At 47.2% G+C, this 22,560-nt stretch overlaps 1 protein-coding gene across 8 annotated transcripts in view; it reads left to right on the forward strand.

Annotated features, from left to right (window-relative positions):
• Positions 1-22,560, forward strand: part of LOC144502696 (oxysterol-binding protein 2-like) — a 386,545-nt gene that overhangs the window by 228,124 nt on the left and 135,861 nt on the right. For 5 of the 8 annotated variants that reach the window (XM_078226903.1, XM_078226904.1, XM_078226906.1 and 2 more), the window contains one exon: positions 12,022-12,272. In XM_078226903.1, the coding sequence (XP_078083029.1) occupies positions 12,022-12,272 (251 nt within the window). Of the gene's footprint in view, positions 1-558; positions 648-12,021; positions 12,273-20,022; positions 20,152-22,560 lie in introns of those variants that run through there. The other 3 variants (XM_078226908.1, XM_078226909.1, XM_078226910.1) reach the window with 2 other exon arrangements.

Below are 22,560 nucleotides of genomic sequence, written 5' to 3' on the forward strand. Positions count from 1 at the left end.
GTGCAGAAGGAGGCCATTCAGCCCATTGAGTCTGCACCGACAACAATCCCACCCAGGCCCTATCCCCGTGACCCCACATATTTACCCTGCTAATCCCTCTAACCTACGCATCCCGAGACACTAAGGGGCAAATCAGCATAGCCACTGCACTTAACCTGCACATCTTTGGACTGTGGGAGGAAACCGGAGCTCCCGGAGGAAACCCATGCAGACATGGGGAGAACGTGCAAACTCCACACGGACAGTGACCCAAGCTGGGAATCGAATCCAGATCCCTGGAGCTATGAGGCAACAGTGCTAACCACTGTGCCACCATGTCGCCAACTTGTGACACTAATAAATAAACTCAACTCAAACTAAACTCAACTCGCTGTGGCAGTCAGTTTTAGTTCTAGTGCAGTCACCACTTGGCAGATGTCCATTTTAAGGTTGTGAATTTGCAAACACGTGCAAATTTTCCCAAGGATATCCTCCCTTATCCGGTATCAATGACCTCTTAGCCCATAATAAGAGGATGATCGGGTGGAAGGAGCTGAGACTGGGTGTTTGTGGATGGATGCGTCTTGTGCTGCTTAGCCACAGGAATGAGGGAACGTGAAAGTTGCGAACCCTGGCCTCTCTGGGGACTGGAGCTGATCCAGATACCAGTGAGTACGCGAAACTGAGGCTGAAAGGCAGCAGCCATGAGGAAGTATTTCCCTGTTGACTTGTGTAGGAACTGGGTTGTGAACAAATCCATCAACTGGAACAGCAATTGTGCTGTCATGTTCCCTTCTCTGTGTGTTTGAGTCGAGCTGGGTTTACTCAGAGATTGGTGTGGGTGTTGTGAGTGCTGAATGGAGTCTCTGCCTGTCATCACTGTAATGCTGCTTGCTTGGATTACATTGTTCATTTTCAGCAACAAGGACAGCGATTGTCAGCACTCAGGGTAAAGATCAGTTGATTAGTGATAGCAAGTGTGTATGGACACTATTTCTCTGTCCATCACTTTTGATCCACTACCTAGATTTTGAAAACGAAAACAGAAAATGCTGGAAATACTCCACGGCTCTGGCAGCACTGGTGGCGAGAGAAATAGAGTTAACATTTCAGATTGTGACACTCCACCACAATGCCTGACCTAGGGCGGCACAGTGGTTAGCACTGCTGCCTCACAGCGCCAGGGGCACGTGTTCAATTCCGGCCTTGGTCACTGTCTGTGTGGAGTTTGCACGTTCTCCCCATGTCTGCGTGTGTGTCCTCCAGACGCCCCAGTTTCCTCCCACAGTCTGTCTACACTTCCCGCTGCCTCAGAAAAGCAGCCAGCATAATTAATGAACCCAGGCACCCCGGATATTCTCTCTTCCACCTTCTTCCGTCGGGAAAAAGATACAAAAAATCTGAGGTCACGTACCGACCGACTCAAAAACAGCTTCTTCCCTGTTGCCATCAGACTTTTGAATGGACCTGCCTTGCATTAACTTGATCTTTCTCTACAGCCCGTAGCTATGACTATAACACTCTGCACTCTCCTTTCCTGTACGGTATGCTTTGTCTATATAGCGCGCAAGAAACAATACTTTTCATTGTATACTAATACATGTGACAATAATAAATCAAATCAAATCAGCCCAAAGATGAGGTTAGGTGGATTGGCTATGCTAAATTGCCCCTTAGTGCCCAAAAATGTATTGGTTAGGGGGAATTAGCCATGGGAAATGTGTAGGGTTATGGGGATAGGGCCTGGTTAGGATGTTCTTTCGAAGAGTCAGTGCAGACTCGGTGACCCCTCCTGCCCTGTAGGGATTCTGTGGTTCTATGATCAGCTGTGTAGTCTGGTTTTCTGGTATTGAGTATTTTTTACTTTTTGATTTTTGATTTTGAACATCCACAGTCTGCTACTTTTGTTCTGGATTTCTAAACCTCAGCTCACCAAGGGTGGCAGGCGGATGTATTTTTGGCCCGTCATTATCAGGCCACTGTATTTAGTCCTAGGCTCAGCCACTGAAACTCATCGCTAATACGGGATACTATTTGTCATTATAAAGTTGTGAAATTTTCAGAGATTGTAATTTAAATTTTTATGTATTTCCATGTTTCAGGGAAACCGTGGCAGTGTCACTGGACTTGTAATCCAGAGGCCCCTGTTCATGTTCCAGGAACAAGGGTTCGAATCCCACCATGGCAGCTGGTGGAATTTAAATTCAATTAATAAATCTGGAATTGAACAGTTAGTCTCTGTAATGGGGGCCGTGAAACCCTCGTCGATTAGCATAAAGACTCATCTGGTTCACTGATGTCCTTTAGGGAAGGAAATCTGCTATCCTTACTTGTTCTGGCCTACATGTGACTCCAGATCCACAGCAACGTGGTTGACTTTTAACTGCTCCTCTGAAATGGTGTGGCAAGCCACTCAGTCCAAGAGCAGCTACGGATGTGATGCCCACTTCCGTAGAATCCCTACAGTGCAGAAAGAGGTCATACGACCCAAGCCCTCCCCTCCGCCCTATCCCTGTAACACCAGGCATTTACCATGGTTAATCTACCTAAGGCACCCATCTTTAGACACTAAGGGAAATTTAGCATGGCCAATCCACCTAACCTGCACATCTTTGGACGAGAATCATAGAATCCCTACAGTACAGAAGGAGGCTATTCGGCCCATCGAATCTGTACCGACCACATCCCACCCAAGCCCTATTCTCATAACCCCATGTATTTACCCTGGCTAATCTCCCTGACACTAGGATCAATTTAGCATGGCCAATCAATCTAACCCACACATCTTTGGACTGTGGGAGGAAACCGGAGCACCGGGAGGAAACCCATGCAGACATGGGGAGAATGTGCAGACTTCACACAGACAGTGACCCGAGACCGGAATTGAACCCGGGTCCCTGGCGCTGTGAGGCAGCAGTGCTAACCGCTGTGCCACCGCGCCGCCCACTTCCGATGACCGAATGAATTTTTAAAAATGTAAACGAGATGGTTGACTCTGGCTGTACTGTGCTGAGGTCATGGTGTGAAATTTGGTTTTGATCTGTTGATTACTTTGACAGAAGTAATACCATAATTCAGAAAATAAAAATGTTCAAGCACCGACACAACCATTTATTCTCTCCTGTTTTCCTTCCACTGGCTACACCCAGAATGATTGACTGCTGATGGGTGGGCTGTGTGATAGCAGATGGCAGGGAATTGTTCCTGTTGACCCAGTCTGTTTACAGTCCCTGAAAAGTGTGGAGTTGCCAACTCTAATTGGAACTATTCTTAGAAGTTGTATCACAGGAGCGGGGAGACAGCCCATCGATCTTCTTTATTCTCTGCAACTATTAAAGGAACATTCGAAAGGAATGGACAAAGAAACAGGAATTTTTGCCTGCAATGTCTTGGCAAGTTTTCTCCCATGTTGCTCACAGCAGGATGTGGGAAATGAATCTTGAATTTCTTGGAGATGTCAGGATAATCGTGGAAGATTGGCAAGCTGAGAGTAGCAGCTGGCCTGAGAAACACACAGAGAGGAGGGAGTGTTTCCTCATGTTCAGCGGATTACACATACCTGACCTGCACCCACCAGCCCGAACTATCAGCAACAGTCAGTGAATTCACGCCAGTGGGTGTGAGCGAGTATGGGAGAGCAGGATGGCGCACTGTTTAACTTTAATCTCTCCCTGTTAGAATGACAGATGGTGGTTAGGAATCAGCAATCTAACGGCCTTTAAAAAGATACCACGTAGTGAAGTCACGACAAAGATTAGGACATGTGGTGTCAGGATAACGAGTAGTGGAATGGACAGCAAATTGTTTTTATAACAGCAGAGAATGGGGTAAAGGGTGGGCATTCGGATTGAAACAAATGGCATTTCACCAGGATCGGTGCTGGGACCACTCTTATACATAATTTACATTCATGGTTTGCATTTGGGAATAGCTACATGATACCTGGGCCTGACCATCTTCAGCTGCTTCATCAATGACCTTGCTTCCATCATAAGGTCAGAAGTGGGGATGTTCGCTGATATTTGCACAATGTTCAGCGCCATTTGCAACTCCTCAGATACAGAAGCAGTCCAAGTCCAAATGCAGCAAGACCTGAGCAATATCCAGGCTTGGGTTGATAAGTGGAAAGTAACATTCATGCCACATAAGCGTCAGGCAATGACTATCTCCAAGAAGAGAGAATCTAACCATCGCCCCTTGACATTCAATGACATTACCATCACTGTATCTCCCACTATCAACATCGGGGGGTGGGGGGGGGGGGGGGTGGGGGGGGTGGGGGGGGTTACCCTTGACCAGAAACTGAACTGGACTAGCCATATAAATACTGTGGCTACAAGAGCAGGTCAGAGGCTAGGAAACCTGTGGTGAGTAACTCACTTCCTGACTCCCCAAAGTCTGTCCACCATCCACAAGGCACAAGTCAGGAGTGTGATGAAATACACTCCACTTGCTTGGATGGGTGCAGCCCCACCAACGCTCAAGGAGCTCAAAACCATCCAGGATAAAGCAGCCCACTTGATTGGCACCCCATCCAGCAATTCAAACATTCACACCCTTCGCCCCATTGACAATGTGTGTACCATCTACAAGATGCCCTGCAACAAATTACGATCTCTACCATCTAGAAGGACAAGGGCAGCAGAACACCGCCTCCAAGCCACACACCATCCTGACTTGGAAATATATTGCTGTTCCTCCACTGTCACTGGATCAAAATCCTGAAACTACCTCTCTAACAGCACCATGGGAGTACGTACACCAGATGGACTACAGTGATTCAAGAATGTGGTTTACCACCAACTTCTGAAGGGCAATTACAGATGGGCAACAAATGCTGGCTTTGAGAATTAAAAAAACTAACTTGGTGGTGCATAGGAGCAGAGCTAACACTGAGAAAGAATACAACAACAATACAAGAAGACATGAGAAAACTTGTAGACTGGGGACTTGTAACGCAAACCTGAGGAGATGCACTTTGGGTAGAAAAACAGAAGCATCACCTTGGAGAATAAGGAAGTTGTCGGGGTGAAAAGTGAAGGGACCTAGGAGTGAGGTTTGTCAAAGCATTAAAAGCAGCAACACGGGTCAGCAAAGCAACCAACCCACTGACAAAGTGCTGAGATTTATTTTGGAGTGTAGAGTTCAGCAGTGGTAAGGATACGTTAAACTGGCCTCGGGTCTGGTTCAGGCTCCAAGAGCCAGAAGTTCTGGAGAATGAAAATTTACCATGATGATAACAGAACTGAGAGATTACAGCTGCTGGAAAAATTTGAACAGAGTTGGAACTGTCTTTAGAAAATGTAGGACTTGGACCAAACGGTGAAGGGGACTTTAAAATTCTGAATGGGTTGGACGGGGTAGATGTGGAGTAAATGTTTTCACTTTTTGGGCAGGAGGTTTAGGGCGGATGTGAGGAAAAAGTTTTTCACCCAGAGGGTGGTGGGAGTCTGGAACTCACTGCCCGAAAGGTGTTGGAGGCAGAGACCCTCATAACATTGAAGAAGTATTTAGATGAGCACTTGCAATGCCAAGGCATACAAGGCGATAGGCCAAGTGTTGGGAAATGGGATTAGAATAGTTAGATGGTTATTTTTGACTGGCGCAGATGTGATGGACTGAAGGGCCTTTTTCTGTGCCTTAAACCTCTATGATTCTATGATTGTGAAAGGTTCCAGAACTATGGGCCACAAATACAAAGTAGAAATAAGGAGAAATGTCTTGGTTAGAATGTGGAGCTTACTATTAGAGGCAGTGTTTGAGGCAAATAGTTTGGATGCTTTCAAAAGGGAACCAAAATATTCCTTAAGAGAAAATGGAATAAAAAGATATGCTGAAAGACTGAGATGGATGGAATGAGAGACAACCCATGTAGTATATACTTGTTGGGCTGAATGGCCTGTTTCTGTGCTGTATGTTCCAAATCATTGAGTGTCAGACGTGGCTCAGTTGGTAGCACTCTCTGAATTACAATGTCAAGGGTTCAAATCTCGCTCCAGGGCTTGAGCACTGAAATCGTGGCTGACACTCCAATGCAGTACTGAGGGAGAGCTGCAGTGTTGAAGGTGCTGTCACTCGGGCAAGATGTTAAATTGAGGCCCCACTTGCCTGTCTGGATAGATGTCAAAAGATGCCATGGCTTTGAAGTCCTGGCCAAAACCTACCCTTCAACCAACATCACAAGAACCGATTATCTGGTCATTATAGTGGAACCCCATTATAACACGATGGTTGGGGTTCATAAAAACGGGGTCGCGAAAAAAGTGGGTCGCGCTAAATCGGGTCGTGCAAAATTTGCCAATTATTAGCAGAAAAAAACTGGTCCGATGACACCACCGCGTTATATCCGATTTTGTGCTAAATTGGGGCGCGTTAAATCAGGGCTCCACTGTATCACATTGCTGTTTGTGGGAGTTTGCTGTACATGGCTGCTGGCTCTCCGATATGATGGAAAACAGCGACTATACTGCAAGTGTATTTCCATTGGTTGCTTTCAGACATGGCCATGAAACCACTTAGTAAATGCAAAGCTTTTTTTAAAAAAATTCTGTCTAATAATTCTGCAAGTTGCAAATAGAAGGGAGTTTTGTCAGCAAATATTGAAAAGATTCGAGTATTAATGTCCACAGGCTCAGAATTTAAATAATCAGGTGCCTCGATGTATTAAAGATATCCAGAGATGTGTAGGTTAGATGGATTGGCCATGGCAAATGTGTGGGGTTCATAGAATCCCTACAGTACAGAAGGAGGCCATTCCGTCCAACGAGTCTGTACAGATCACAATCCCACCCAGGCCCGATTCCCATAGCCCCACACATTTACCCTGCTAAACCCCCTGCCACTAGGGGCAATTTAGCAGGGCCAATCAACATAACCACACATCTTTGCATTGTGGAAAGAAACCGGAGCACCCAGAGGAAACCCCTGCAGACACGGGTGAGAACGTGCAAACTCCACACAGCCACCCGAGGCCGGAATTGAACACGGGTCCCTGGCGCCCTGAGGCAGCAGTGCTAACCACTGTGCCATTGTGCCGCCCTGGGTTACGTGGATCGGGTGGGAGAGAGGGTCTGGTTAAGATGCTCTGTCAGAGAGTTAGTGCAGACTCTCAGTGGGCTGAATGGCCTCTTCTATACTGTAGGGATTCTATGATTAAATCTTGATTCATGGAATTGGATTTTCTGGCTCAGTGAAATTGTGCTGATATCTCATCACTTTTCTAATCATGAGAATGGAAGTTGTTAACAGGTATTGATGGAGTACAACACCCTCATGCCCCGAGCTATTGTACAAGGTAGAAATTGGTCGCCGGCTTATGCAATGCGAGCTAGCAGGTTCCCGGACTGGGATAGCCGATGCACCAAGGGAAGCAAGAGAAGGACAGATATTTCAGCAAAGAGTGGGGGCGGGGAAGAAGATTGGCTGAGTCCGCTCAAACAGTTACCTTGGCAAGCCCCCTCAATAAGATCACCCCTCATTCTTCTAAACTCCAATGAGTACAGGCCCAACCTGCTGGACCTTTCCTCATAAGGCGCTCCCTTCATCCGACAGATCAGCGAACCTTCTCTGAACTGCTTTCAACGTAAGTATATCTCTCCTTAAGTAAGGAGACCAAAACTGTACACAGCATTGTGGTCTCAACAATACCCTGTGCAGTTGTAGCAAGACTTCTCGATTTTTACTCCATCCCTTTTTTTAAATAAGGCTAATATTTCATTTACCTTCCTAATTACTTGCTGCACAATACCTTCTTGTGACTCATGTACAAAGACACCCAGATCCCTCCACATCACAGCATTCTGCAGTCACTCTCTGTATAAATTAAAAGCACAATGACGTTCGTGACTGATGACACTAACACTTCTGCTGAAAATATACTCAACTGCTGATTAATCAAATTCATAGCAATGTAAAAAGTGCCTTGGCATACTTTATTACATTAAAAGTGCTATCTAAATGCAACTCTTATTGTAAATTGTTTGCCTGCCCCTGTGGTAGGCCTGTGGTTAGACATACGCCACCAGTTATCCTCACATTTAATTAACTTCTAAACTGCAATGTTCCCACAAAATTCCCAGCAGAACAGCGCAAACCTGCCTGACAATCATTTCAAAGCCATTCTGTGATTATGTCCCCAGCATAGACTGTCACTGGAGCTGCAAGCCGAGGTGCCTGGAAACTGCTGAGAACTGGTGAGGCAGTGGCCTAGTGGTATTATCAGTGAACTATTAGTCCAGAAACTCAGCTAATGTTCTGGGGACCCGGTTTGGAATCCCGCCATGGCAGATGATGGAATTTGAATTCAATTTTTAAAAAAATTAAGAATCTACTGATGACCATGAAACCATTGTCGATTGTCGGAAAAAACCCATCTGGTTCACTAATGTCCTTTAGGGAAGGAAATCTGCCGTCCTTACCCGGTCTGGCCTACATGTGACTCCAGAGCCACAGAAATGTAGTTGACTCTCAACTGCCCTTGGGTAACTAAGGATGGGCAATAAATGCTGGCCCAGCCAGCAACACCCAAGTCCCATTAATGAATAAATAAAGAAATAAACCACAGCCAGGATTTCTTCCGGCATCGGCAAAGGCTGATGGCGGTGGGGAACGTGGCGTTGAAGTCGCCGCTGGCAGTGGCATTAGAAGAAAAAAAACTTGAATTCACGGGTTCCGCGACGAATCGCTGGCAGGCGGCCTCTGAATACCTGACCCGCCAGCGAATCAGGCACATCGGTGACCCATCGCACAGCGAACAAGTCAGTTCACCAGAAACACACCCCCCCTCCTCCCCTGGGCATCAAGATGGCACTCCTGGGCACTATCCTGGCATAAACGTCTCCCCCTGAGCACTGCACTAATCTCTGAACTCTCTGGGAGTGCTGCTCGCCAGCTACGCACCTTCTGAGACCAGTCATGCTTCACACCATGCTGACATCACGCCACCGTGGATGGGGTTTTTGACTTTGGGGAGGTGGGGTGGGGGCAGGGGGAGGGTGGGGGAATGATTGTGGTGATTGGCCCTGATAATTAGATGCAAGTTTATGATAATGAATTTCCCGATGTTGAATGTCACTGCTGGGGGAGGGGACAATCACTTCCTGGTTTGACATCATTGTGAAATGGGACTTTTTTTTGTTATTCATTCATGGGACTTGTGCGTCGCTGACTGGGCCAGCATTTATTGCCCATCCCTTGTCACCCTTAAACTGAATGGTTTGCTAGGCCATTTCAGAGGGCAGTTGAGAGTCAACCACTTTGCTGTGGCTCTGGAATCACATGTAGGCCAGACCGGGTAAGAATGGCAGATTTCCTTCCCTAAAGGACATTAGTGAACCAGATGGGTTTTTCCGACAATCGACAATGGTTTCATGGTCATCAGTAAATTCTTAATTCCAGATTTTTGTTTATTAAATTCAAATTCCAACACCTGCCATGGCGGGATTCGAATGCAGGTCCCCAGAACATTAGCTGAGTTTGTGGATTAATAGTCTAGCGATAATATCACTAGACCATTGTCTCGCGAACCTCCGTTCCCAAACCAGCCTGACGTGAGCGAGAGTGGAAAATTCTGGGCCACGTGTTGATCTGCAGATTAGTGCAGGGAGGGCCCCTCCTGTTATTGGCTGGAGGCCAGGGCTTGGTTCGTTCAGTAGCACATTCACCTCCGAGTCTGAAGGTGTGGGTTCAAGTTGCACTCCAGAGACTTGAGTACAAGAGTCAAGGCTGACATTCCAATACTGTTCTGCACTGTCAATGGTGCTGTCTTTTAGATGAAATGGTAAGAAAAGCCCTGTCTGGAGGATCTAATAGATCCCATCACACTATTCTGTAGAGAGGCTGGGGAGTTATCCCTGTGTTCAATATCATTCAATATGACAAGAATGATTATCTGTTCATTATCACATTGCTTCTTCTGGGTGTTTGCTGTGTGTAACATGGTTGCTGTGTTTCCTATATTACCACAGTGACTGCACATCAAAATATTTCATTGGCTGTAAAGCACTTTGAGATGTCAGTGGACACTATATAAATGCAAGTCTTTTTACAGAGTGGGAAAACATTGTGCGTTTTTTTGCTTCTGGAACAATACAGCTCACTGGATTGGTGCTACTCCAATTAGCTCAGTTGGCTGGACAGCTGGTTAGTGATGCAATCTGATGCCAACAGTGTGGGTTCAATTCCTGTACCAGCTGAGGTTATTCATCGACCCTGCCCCTTGCCTGAGGTGTGGTGATCCTCAGGTTAAGTCACACAAGTCAGCCTATGGTCATTTGGGACTATGGTGACTTTACTAATCCATTTATTATTAAAATAATCACCTGGATTTGTTCAAAGACAAAGCTAAATCTAATTATGTAGATGTGAATTGTTACCAAACATTAGCTCTCTCTTTCTCTCTCTTTCCCCCTTTCTGTTTCTCTCTTTTTCCCTCTCTCCCTATCTCTTTCTCTCTTTCTTTCCCTCTCCCTCTCACTCTCTCTCTTTCCCTCTCTCTCGCTCTCACTCTCTCTTTCTTTTTCACTCTCTCCCTTTCTCTCTCTCTCTTTTTCCCTCTCTTTCTCGCTCTCTCCCCCTTCCCATCCCTCTTTATACAAACACACACACATTCTGACTGTAGCTATAAGAAAAGCTCTTGACCTGGCCACCTTTGTGTGAGAGCAGTGGGTTGCTAACACAGTGAGTCTCAGATATTGCCACAGTATCAGTGATTAAGATAGATTGGATTCGCTAAGCTTGTTCTGCATCGAGCAGAGAAGGTTCTGGAGAAATTTAACAGAGATGTTCAAAAACATGAAGTATTTTGATCACATAGATGAGGAGAAACTATTGCCTCTGGGAGCAGGGGAGTAGCCAGCAGATACACAGATTTAAATTAGTTAACTATAGAACCAGAGGCGATTAGGAGGAAAACTTCTACGCAGCAGATTTTTATTGTTACATTTCAGAAAAGCCGCTGCACAATATGAGACCCAATCTTCACCCAGTCTTGCATTTATTACACCCAGTTTCAGCGAGTGTGTCTTTATCTGTGCCCGAAGAACCCCCACAGTGCAGAGCGAGGCCATTCGGTCCATCGAGTTTGCACCGACTCTCCAAAAGAGCATCCCACCCAAGTCCTCCCCTCCGCCCTAACCTCTATTAATGCCATTCCTCACCTATAAATAAACCCAAGTGATATCCACTTACGATCTGAAATGCATCGCCTGAAAGGGTACTGGAAGCAAATTCAGTAGTAACTTTCCAAAGGGGATTGGGCAAATATTTGACAGGGAAAGTTTGCAGGACGCGGAGAGGGAGGGGGAAGTGGTGGGATTAACTGAATAGCTAGCACAGACACGATGAGCAAATGACCTTCTATGCTGTCCGATCCAGCGATTTTCCAAATAGCCGTCAATAAAGGGGCAGGAATGGCAGAAAGATAACCTTGAGTGGCTGTTGGTCTTTCACCTCAGTAGATCCTTGGGGAGCTGACCCAGAAAACAGCCGGTGATTTTGCCAAGATAACTTCTTGAAGAAGCTTCCAATGAATTACTAAAAAGAGGGAAGCCTGTAGCAGCTGGTCTTTGAAATCAGCGACAATCCTCAAACGCTCTCCTGCTCTGACCTTATCAGATCCATCTCCCTCTCTCTCTCTCGCCCTCGGCGGCATGGTGGCACAGTGGTTAGCACTGCTGCCTCACAGCTCCAGGGACCCGGGTTCAATTCCCGGCTTAGGTCACTGTCTATGTGGAGTTTGCACGTTCTCCCCATGTCTGCGTGGGTTTCCTCCGGGTGCTCCGGTTTCCTCCCACAATCTGAAAGACGTGCTGGTTAGATGCATTGGCCATGCTAAATTGCCCCTTAGTGTCCCGGGATGCGTAGGCTAGAGAGATTTGTGGGGTTACGGAGATAGGGCCGAGGTGGGATTGTTGTCGGTGCAGACTCGATGGGCCGGACAGCCCCTTTCTGGGGGTTCTATGATTCTCTCTTGTTCCTGTTTTGCTGCTGTCTCGAATGGTAAGGACAGTGTTGTAACCATGGAAACTGTTGTTCCTTCCACAGATGACTCTGGTGATGAGGAGCCCACCTCGCAGTCGGATAAGAGTGAGCTGCACGCCACCCTGAGGACCCTGGCCAACAAGCTTGATGACCTGAGCCAGTGCAATGACCTGATCGCTAAGCACGGGGCAGCCCTTCAGAGATCTCTGAGTGAGCTCGAGAGCCTGAGGTTACCCGCTGAGAGTGGAGAAAAGATTAAAGCGGTCAATGAGCGAGCGACCCTCTTCCGAATCACCTCCAATGCTATGATCAATGTAAGTAAAGAGATTGCTTTGATCTCTAGTTCAGAGACTTATTTTTAACACTGCTTGTCACAGATGAAAGACTGATTTATACAAGGTCATCGTTGTCAAATGTAAAGAGGTATTAGACATGTTAATCTGTACTGTAAAGGGGTAAGATATGCATCACAGTGCCAGGGACCCGGGTTCGATTCCGGTTTGAGCCCTTGTCTGTATGGAGTCTGCGTGTTCTCCCCGTGTCTGCGCGGGTTTCCTCCGGGTGCTCCGATTTCCTCCCACAGTCCAAAAGATGTGCTGGTTAGGTGCATTGGCCCTGCTAAATTCTCCCTCAGTGTACCTAAACAGGTGCCGGAGTGTGGTGACTAGGGGATTTTCACAGTGACTTCATTGCAGTGTTAACGTAAGCCTACTTGTGACTAATAAATAAACTTTTAAAAAATCATCCATACTGCACATTACAAACAATGAGGGTGCACAGTTTGGGGACATGCTAGTGTAATGGTATTGTCATGGATTTGTAATCTAGAGACCAAGGGTAATGCAGGAGTGAAATTTGAATTCAGTACAAATCTGGAATTAAAAGTCTAATGATGACCATTGCCGGTTGTCGTAAAGACCCATGTGGTTTACCAGTGTTTTCAGAGAAGGAAATCTGCCATCCTTACCTGGTCTGATCTACATGCTGACACAGCAATGATTAGGGATGGGCAATAAATGCTGGCCCAGCCAGCGATGCCCCCATAGAAACATAGAAACTAGAAGCAGGAGGAGGCCATTCGGCCTTTCAAGCCTGCTCTGCCATTCATTTTGATCATGGATGATCATCGAGTTCAATATCCTGATCCCCCCTCCCTCCCATATCCCTTGATCCCTTTAGCCCCAAGAGCCATATCTAATTTCTTTCTGAAATCAGACAATGTTTTGGCCTCGACTACTTTCTGTGGCAGTGAATTCCACACATTCATCACCCTCTGGGTGAAGATGTTTCTTTTCACCTCAGTCCTAAAAGGTTTACCCCTTATCCTCAAACTATGACCCCTAGTTCTGGACTCCCACACCATTGGGAGCATTCTTTCTGAATCTACCCTGTCTAACTCTGTTAGAATTTTATAAGTTTCTGTGAGATCCCCTCTCAAGCTTCTAAACTCCAGTGAATATAATCCTAACCGACTTAGTCTCTCCTCATTTGACAGACCTGCCATCCCAGGAATCAGCCTGGTAAACCTTCGCTGTACTCCCTCTATAGCAAGGACATCCTTCCTCAGATAAGGAGACCAAAACTGCACACAATATTCTAGGTGTGGCCTCAACACCCTATACAATTGCAGCAAAACATCCCTATCCCTGTACTCAAATCCTCTTGCTATGAAGGCCGTGAATGAATAAAGAAACCCATTTTGGGTGAATGAGCTAGCAGGGGATTGGTGACTGAAATAAAAGCAAAATACTGCAGATGCTGGAAATCTGAAATAAAAACAGAAAATGCTGGAAGATCTCAGCAAGTCTGGCAGCATCTGTGGGGAGAGAGAAACAGAGTTAACGTTTCCCATTCAAAATGAGTTTAAAGTTTCACAAGTAGGCTTACATTAACACTGCAATGAAGTTACTGTGAAAATCCCATGGTCGCCACACTGCGGCGCCTGTTTGGGTACACTGAGGGAGAATTTAGCATGGCCAATGCACTTAACCAACACATATTTCGGACTATGGGAGGAAACCTACGCAGACACAGGAAGAACATACAGATTCCGCACAGATGGTGACCCAAGCCGGGAATTGAATCCGGGTCCCTGGCGCTGAGAGGCAGCAGTGCTGACCACTGTGCCACCGCGATGTCAGAAGACAACTTTGCAGCAGCTGTTCTGAAGAGGAGTGATATTAGACTCGAAGTGTTAACTCGTGTTTCTCCCCACAGATGCTGCCAGACCTGCTGAATTTTTCCAGCATTTTCTGTTCTTCTTTCAGGGAATTGATGAGTCTGGGCAGTTGCTGAGTTTGGGCAAATGGATTAGTTCCCAACATAAAGACTTCTGGGAATGCCACTGGGGAAGTGGCCTAACATGGGTGGAGCAGCCTGGTCACTATTTATCATGGTTTAGCTCTTTGTAATGTTTGAGAAGTGGTTTATTATGCTTTTCATAATGATGTAAGTGCCTTGGAGCTTGTTGCTATAAGAACCATGTAATGCTGTTTAATCTTCCAGGATTTGATTGGTGTGATTAATACAGCGATATTTAATGCGAACCTGCAGCGAATGGCTATCTAATTGTATTTGTGTTTTTTGAGGTGGAAATATTTTGCAGACACTATGTACTTTTGTGCACAGTATTGTGTGGCTGTTAATCTCGCCCAAATAACCCCGTCCTCTGCTATTACTCACTGCAACAGCGTGAGAGCTGTCAGAAAGTGGAACATGTTTATTTAGACTTGGAGATCTTTTTTAATTTGCTTTTTATGGCTGTGTCGGTCGAGGTGTAATCCAGCATGTTCTGTATGAATCCATCGTGACATTGACTGCAGCAAGGCTGGCTTCAGGCTGATTTTGGGATCTGGACATTGAAATTGGGCGGCACTGGCAGCATTGAAATTGGCAGAGTGGTTCGCACTGCTGCCTCACTGCCCCAGGGACCTGGGTTCGATTCTGGCCTTGGCTAACTCTCTGTGCAGAGTCTGCACATTCTCCCTGTGTCTGCGTGGGTTTCCTGAGCATATCAGCCATGATCGAATGGCAGAGCGGACTCGATGGGCCGAATGGGCCAATTCTGCTCCTATATAGAATCTACAATGCCGAGAAGGAGGCCATTCGGCCCATCGAGTCTGCACTGACCATAATCCCACCCAGGCCCTATTCCCATAACCCCACATGTTTCCCCTGCTCATCCCCTGACACAGGGGTCAATTTAGTACAGACAATCCACCTAACCCGCACATCTTTGGACTGTGGGAGGAAACTGGAGCACTCAGAGGAGACCCATGCAGACATGGGGAGAACAGGCAGACTCTGCACAGACAGTGACCTGACGCCGGAATCGAACCCGGGTCCCTGGCACTGTGAGACAGCAGTGCTAACCACTGTGCTGCCCATTGCCCATCCCTAGTTGCCCTTGGAGAGCAGTTGACAGTCAACCACATTGCTGTGGCTCTGGAGTCATATGTAGGCCTTATATCTTATGAACTTATGAAGTGACTACAGGATAGGAAAACAGATTCCTCTGGTAAACAAGGAGTTACCTCTCTAAAGCTCATAATCCTTCTGCTATTCTCTCACAATCGACTGTGAAAGACACCTGGCAAATAACCCGGAGAATAACTAACTACCCCCAAGTCTTGGGTTTGTGGACTCAACAGATCAATGGGAGCATTTCTCCCATTCTGTTCACGGTCTGCACCACCAGTACGCGTTGTTACTGCCTCTGACGAACAGCTCTGTCTTGGTGGAAATGTTCGCGGGTGTTACTTCAACAAGGATAGGTAAAAGGGCAGTAAAGCTGGAACACGTCTCAGCCTCTGTCATACCTCCCAGGAACTCTCATCAATGCCATGGGTGGCACAGTGGTTAGCACTGCTGCCTCACAACACCATGAACCCGGGTTCAGCTCTGGCCTCGGGTCACTGTCCGTGTGGAGTTTGTACGTTCTCCCCGTGTCTGCGTGGGTTTCCTCCGGGTGCTCCAGTTCCTCCCACAGTCTAAAGATGTGCGGGTTAGGTTGATTGGCCATGCTAAATTGCCCCTCAGTGTCAGGGGATTAAAACAGTGGTAAATGTGTGGAGTTAGCGGGGTAGGGCTTGGGTGGGATTGTTATCGGTGCAGGCTCGATGGGCCAAATGGCCCCCTTCTGCATTGTAGGGATTCTATGATTGCGTGTGATTCCATCATCCTCTTGAAAATCCTGAGAAAGATGCAGGAGCAGAGGGATATTGGGGTCTCCATGTGGAGTTGTTAAAGGTAGCAGGGCAGGATGGAAAATTGTCTACTTAATGGCCTGAATTAGCAACGGGGCTTGAGAGCCACCCACGGGCATCCCTGCCACGGACTATCCGAAGTGGAGGTGAGAAGGCAGTGGGTTCCCAACCCACTATCGTCACACCTGTTTAAATGACCCCCTGTGCCACTAAACCTGCCTTGAGGGAGGACACTGAATCAACTCTGTTTCCCTCCACCGATGCTGCCTGACCTTCTGAGTATTTCCCAGTTTTCTGTATTTCTATTTAAGACTGAGAGGGGGATTTGATAGAGGTGTTCAAAATCTTGAGGGATCTGGGGAGAATGTGTAGGAAGAAGCTGTTTCCATTGTTCAAACGGTCCGGAGGACACCAGTTGAAGTTGAGTGGCAAAGGAACCAAAGGTGAGATGAGGGGAAACTTTCTTAACACAGCATGTGGTTAGGATCTGAATACTTAGGATTAATTAGGATCTGGGTGTGTGCTGGAGGAGCTTACACATCATGGCTTTCGAAAGGGGATCAGAGAATTGTCTGAAGAGAAAACCTTTGCAAAGCTATACCTAAAAGGCAGGAACCAGCTGCGTTACTCTGATTCAGGGACAGTCAGCAAGTGATGGGCTGAATGGCCTCTTCCTCTGCTTTATCCATTTTGTGATTGTCTCTCTTTAGTTATGACAGGCTGATAATTGCGGCAGAGGCTGATAATTACTTTTGTTCTCCACATTCACACATTCAGCGCCACGTTACAGAATAAACTGCGCTTTCTAAACCCAGACGCAGAATTCTGATAAAATGACTGAGGATCCTCGGATTAATTTGTTAGATTGGATTTGGAGGAGAGATGATTTTGGTAGAAGGTTAAATAATTCATTGCGGCCTAATCTGCAGTTGCGTTTTGTTTCAATATAATTCTTAATAAAGCTGTTTAATAATTTAGCCCAAGCTTGGTACACCAGCATTCAGGCTTGGCTTCTGTCTGACTGTAGATTGCGGAGCAATGCAGAGCCAGGTACCTCCACTCTGCGTCTGTGCTGTTCTGCTGGTTCGATTTCTCAATTAGTTCCAGCAGTGAAAGGCTTCATTTCATACCAGAGGCCAGGTTTTGGGTCAGAGGGTGACACAGTGGATAGCATGGATAATTTTAATCATAGAATCCCTGCAGTGCAGAAGGAGGCCATTTGGCCCATTGAGTCTGCACCGACCACAATCCCACCCAGCCCCTATCTCCATAACCCCATATATTTACCCTAGCTAGTCCCCCTGACACTTAAGGGGCGATTTAGCATGGTCAATCCACCTAACCAGCACATCTTTGGACTGTGGGAGGAAACTGGAGCACCCGGAGGAAACCCACGCAGACACGGGGAGAATGTGCAAACTCCACACAGACAGTGACCCAAGGCCGGAATTGAACCCAGGACCCTGGCGCTATGAGGCAGAAGTGATAACTCACTGTGCCACCATGCTGCCCAATAAGATAAAAGCAAAATACTGCGGATGCTGGAATCTGAAACAAAAACAGAAAATGCTGGAAAATCTCAGCAGGTCTGACAGTATCTGTGGAGAGAGAGAAAAGAGCCAATGTTTTGAGTCTGGATGACCCTTTGTCGGAGTTCTGACGAAAGGTCATTTAGACCCGAAACAATGGAGAAATTAAAGTTTATTCATTAGTGTCACAAGTAGGCTTACATTAACACTGCAATGAAGTTACTGTGAAAATCCCCTAGTCGCCTCACTAAGGTGCCTGTTCGGGTACACTGAGGGGGAATTTAGCATGGCCAATACACCTAACTAGCACGTCTTTCAGACTGTGGGAGGAAACCGGAGCACCTGGAGAAAACCCACGCAGACACAGGGCGAATGTGCAGACTCCACACGGACAGTGACCTGAGGCCGGGAATTGAACCCGGGTTCCTGGCGCTGTGAGGCAGCAGTGCTACTCACTGTGCCACCGTGGATAAAGAGTACTGGGGAGTATAGCCTGATGTAAAATGGGGGTGGGGGTCGGGGGGGGAAACGACTGACCCGAGACCAGCTTGCCTCTGAGTTGGGTGTTTGTATATCGTGCTGCTGTGTTACTGGCTGCTGCATCACTGGCTGCTGCATCGTGCTACACTTTGAAGTGACCTCACCATATGGGATATTGACCTACTTTAACCTTGATTGTTGTCTCAGCCTGTCAGAAGGACAGAATTGAACAATGCCAGATCTCTCGTGGCTAGCAGAGGTGCAGGATACACGTTTTGATACCAGTAGGTGTACCAGGCAGCTTCTCTCAGCCCTGGGCTGACGACAGGTGGTGACTGAGTCCGAATGTTCCTGTCGGGCTCTGGGTCGAAGGTGATGCACTGTGGTGCATTTATTGGTGTTTTGGGATCTATCACAGCATGGCTGATAAAGGAGTGTCAGATGAAGAGGGAAGGTTTAGGTTTTTTTGAACTGGAAAACCCAGGATGCCAACATTTTGCTCATTCTCGATATTGCCATCGGATCCGATCTGCCATTTTGGTTGGTGGCCCGGGAGGGGGATTTGTGGGTCACAAGAGGCCTATTCTTAATTACGTGCCATTTTAGATTTCCACGTGGGCTCGGAGGATTTCCATGTGGGCTTGGAGGATTCAGACTGCTGCTCCAACCTTTACAATGAACTTTGGGATCTCCCTTACTCCAGACACACCAGCCACCACCTTCCCCCACCCATAGGCGGCACAGTGGTTAGCACTGCTGCCTCACAGCACCAGGGACCCGGATTCAATTCTGGCCTCGGGTCACTGTCCGTATGGAGTTTGCACATTTTCCCTGTGTCTGCGTGGGACATGGGTTAAAATCCCGCCAGGCCGGTTGAGGGATTTGAAATGAATTAATAAATCTGGAATGAATAGCAAGTCTCAGTAATGTTGATCACAAACCCCTACTGGTTTCTGCACTGTTGGGATTCAATGATGGTTCTGTGATCTTCATCAATGACCTTCCTTCCGTCATAAGGTCAGAAGTGGGGATGTTCGCTGATGACTGCACAATGTTCAGCACCATTCGCAACTCCTCAGATACTGAAGCAGTCCATGTCCAAATGCAGTAAGACCTGGAAAATATCCAGGCTTGGGCTGATAAATGGAATTAACATTCCCTTCATTCCGCTGTCCCCAGCAAATTTGGGAGTCTTCAGAGCAACCCTTCTGTGTTGGCCAGCAAGTGCGCCCCGAAGGCGCTGTGCTATTGCAATCCCTGAGCTGCTGTTCCCGTTGGGATTGCCCAGGGTTGTAGGCACTCGGGGCTGGCAGTATCAGGAGCTGGTCCATTGATAATATGGCAAGCGTGGAGAAGCTGCCTCCTGGAAGATTGTGCTGCTGGCTTTGCTGCCAGCCTGTGCCCGAAGGTCATTGCTGAAGCAGTTCAAGATTATAGAGTCAGCATAGAATCCTACAGTGCAGAAAGAGGCCATTCGGCCCACCGAGCCTGTACCATCAACAATCCTACCCAGGCCCTATCCCCATCACCCCAAGTATTTGCCCTGCCAATCCACTTGGTCCCATCGTCATGGTCGCAAAGCACATGGGAACATCCTGTTGAGAGTGACTGTTATCCTACACAGTGGATTTCAGAGAATTTCGATAGTGAGAAGTAACTCTTGTCATGAAGATGGGGTCATGGAGAATTTATCATGTTATAGAATGGGTGTGTCTATGCGACTGGACTACAAACACGATGTTACAGCGGGTGTAAATTCTAGATTACAGTGAGGGTGTGTTTATCGGGGGTATGCAGTGGCCATACCTAATGGAGAGGGTGTTACACTGCAGGGTAGATAATAGTGGGATTGTTAGGGTGAGGAGTTGATCACACAGAGAGGTGTTAGAATGAAGCACAGAGCTCCGTATGGGACATGTATTCTCCCAGGTTTTCTTTACTCTTCTCGTGCCACGTGCTGAATGAGGCAGATAAAGCAGGTACTTCCCTTTGTTTCCGCTGATTTTTTTTCCTGAGCTGCTCTCTGGCAATATTTAAACTCAAAGGTTAAAGTCAAACAATTAACACTGCTGCAGTTGTGGGTGGGAGAGGAGGAAGGTTATAGAGTTCAGATTATTGAAATGATATTTCACTGGGGGTTAACGTTACAGAAATAGCGTCACGGTAACCTTGCTGAGATGGAATTGTAGCAGAATAGGTTACGGAGGGGGCATGACATTTGGGTAAGAGAGTGTGCGATGGAGCGGGATTGGGAGGGAGTGGGAATGGTTCATAGAGATGATGAGGCAGTGGAGAGGGTAACAGAGAGGGTGAGGCAGTGGGGGTGTGTATAGAGATGATGAGGCAGTGGAGAGGGTAACAGAGAGGGTGAGGCAGTGGGGAGGGTGTATAGAGATGATGAGGCAGTGGGAGAGGGTAATAGAGAGGGTGAGGCAGTTGGGGGGGGCGGTATATAGAGATGATGAGGCAGTGGGAGAGGGTAATAGAGAGGGTGAGGCAGTGGGAGAGGGTAATAGAGAGGGTGAGGCAGTTGGGGGGGGTGTATAGAGATGATGAGGCGAGGCAGTGGGAGAGAGTAATAGAGAGGGTGAGGCAGTGTGTGTGGGCGGGGGGGGGGAGGGGGGGGGGGTGGGGGGGATTCCAGACAATGAGGCAGTGGGTCAGTTCTCAAACGAGTGAGATGCTACATGTGAGTTTGAAGGAAAGTGAGGCTGGGATTGAGTTTGAAGGAAGGTGAGTCTGGAGTGAGTTTGAGGGACAGTGTGGCTGAGGGTGAGTTTGAGGGACGGTGAGGGTGAATTTGAGGGAAGGTGAGGCTGGGAGTGGGTTTGAGGGACAGTGGGGCTGAGGATGAGTTTGAGGGACTTTGAGGCTGCGGGGGAATTTGAGGGACTGCGAAGCTGGGAGTGAGTTTGAGGGAAGGTGCGGCAGTTGGTGGTAAAGGAGCTAAATTGAAGTGAATTCTGTGCAGCGTAATTTATTAGCAGATTAGGACGTGTTTGAGTTATTTTTTTGGTGTGGTTGCCCCTTTAAATAGTTGCTGGCTCCATTAGGGTGAGTGAAAAATCTGTAAGTAATGGTTTTTGGGGACAGATGGGATGTGCTTTCTCCAGCTGTCAGCTTATTTTACCTCATTGACTTCTGTAACTGAGTGTTGTGTTTTCCTGTGGGACTTGTTTCTCTCTGGATCTGCTGTGTCTCTGTGACTAATCTGTAATTTATTCAATTTACTGAGCTCTGACAGTTTGTAAACAGACTGAATATGTGCCTGTGTGCGGTTCCGACATTCACAGCCTTCACCGTGACCATTCTGTGTGCAGAGGACATTAGAAATCCACACACTCATTTCTCAATGAAGGGTGGATAGGGAGCAGCTGTTCCCCTTAGTTGAAGGGTTAGTTATGAGGGGGACACAAATTAAAATTGAGAGGTGGGAGGTTTAGGGGGGATTTGAGGAAGAAATTTTTCACCCAGAGGGTGGTGACGGTCTGGAATGCACTGCCTGGGAGGGTGTTGGAGGCGGGATTAAAACGTACCTGGATGAGTACTTGGCACATCATAACATTCAAGGCTATGGGCCAAGTGCTGTCAAGTGGGATTGGGGTGGGCATCAGGGCATTTCATCCGTCGGTGCAGACTCAATGGGCTGAAAGGCCTCTTCTGCACGGTAGTATCCTGTGATATATCAGAGGAACAAGAGGACTTTCCAACAACTGAGCTGCTTTCAGAAAGCACAGGGAGAGAGATAGAGACGGGCAGATGTGCTGTGTAGGAGACCTCCAATGGCCACTAAAGTCTGGATGACTCTTCGTCAGAGCTGAGGAAGGGTCATCCAGACTTGAAACATTGGTTCTATTCTCTCTCCACAGATGCTGTCAGATGGGCTGAGTTTCTCCAACATTTTTTGTTGTTGTCACTGTTAAAATAACATTGTTATTAACACCCTGTTAAGGCTTTGCACTTTTGGTTTAACAATGAGTGCTAATGATCTAATCAGGGGCTCTGAAGGGTTACAGGCAGACACTGTGAGGTGCTGGATCTACATTGGCGAGAGGGAGGGGTCATTCTGATCTCTGTGTGTGATGACATCATAAAGATGTTCGTTTTGGAATCCATTCATGATGTCACTACATATAGCAACCAAAACGTTTCTTCCCTGGCAGTAACACAGACCAGTTCTGGGAGGACAAGCCAGGAGTTGGATTAGCTTTGGTCCAGGTACAGTCAATAAGAAGGAGCCGGGTGAGACTCCCTCGTTTGAAATAGTTAAGGACTGTCCCTTCTGTCTGGTTACTGTGAACTAGAGTCATTGATATATACAGCATGGAAACAGGCCCTTAGGCCCAACTCATCCATGCCGACCAGATTTCCTAAACTGAACTAGTCCC

The sequence above is a fragment of the Mustelus asterias genome, chromosome 13, assembly GCF_964213995.1.
Source record: "Mustelus asterias chromosome 13, sMusAst1.hap1.1, whole genome shotgun sequence".
NCBI classification, from domain to species: Eukaryota; Metazoa; Chordata; class Chondrichthyes; order Carcharhiniformes; family Triakidae; genus Mustelus; species Mustelus asterias.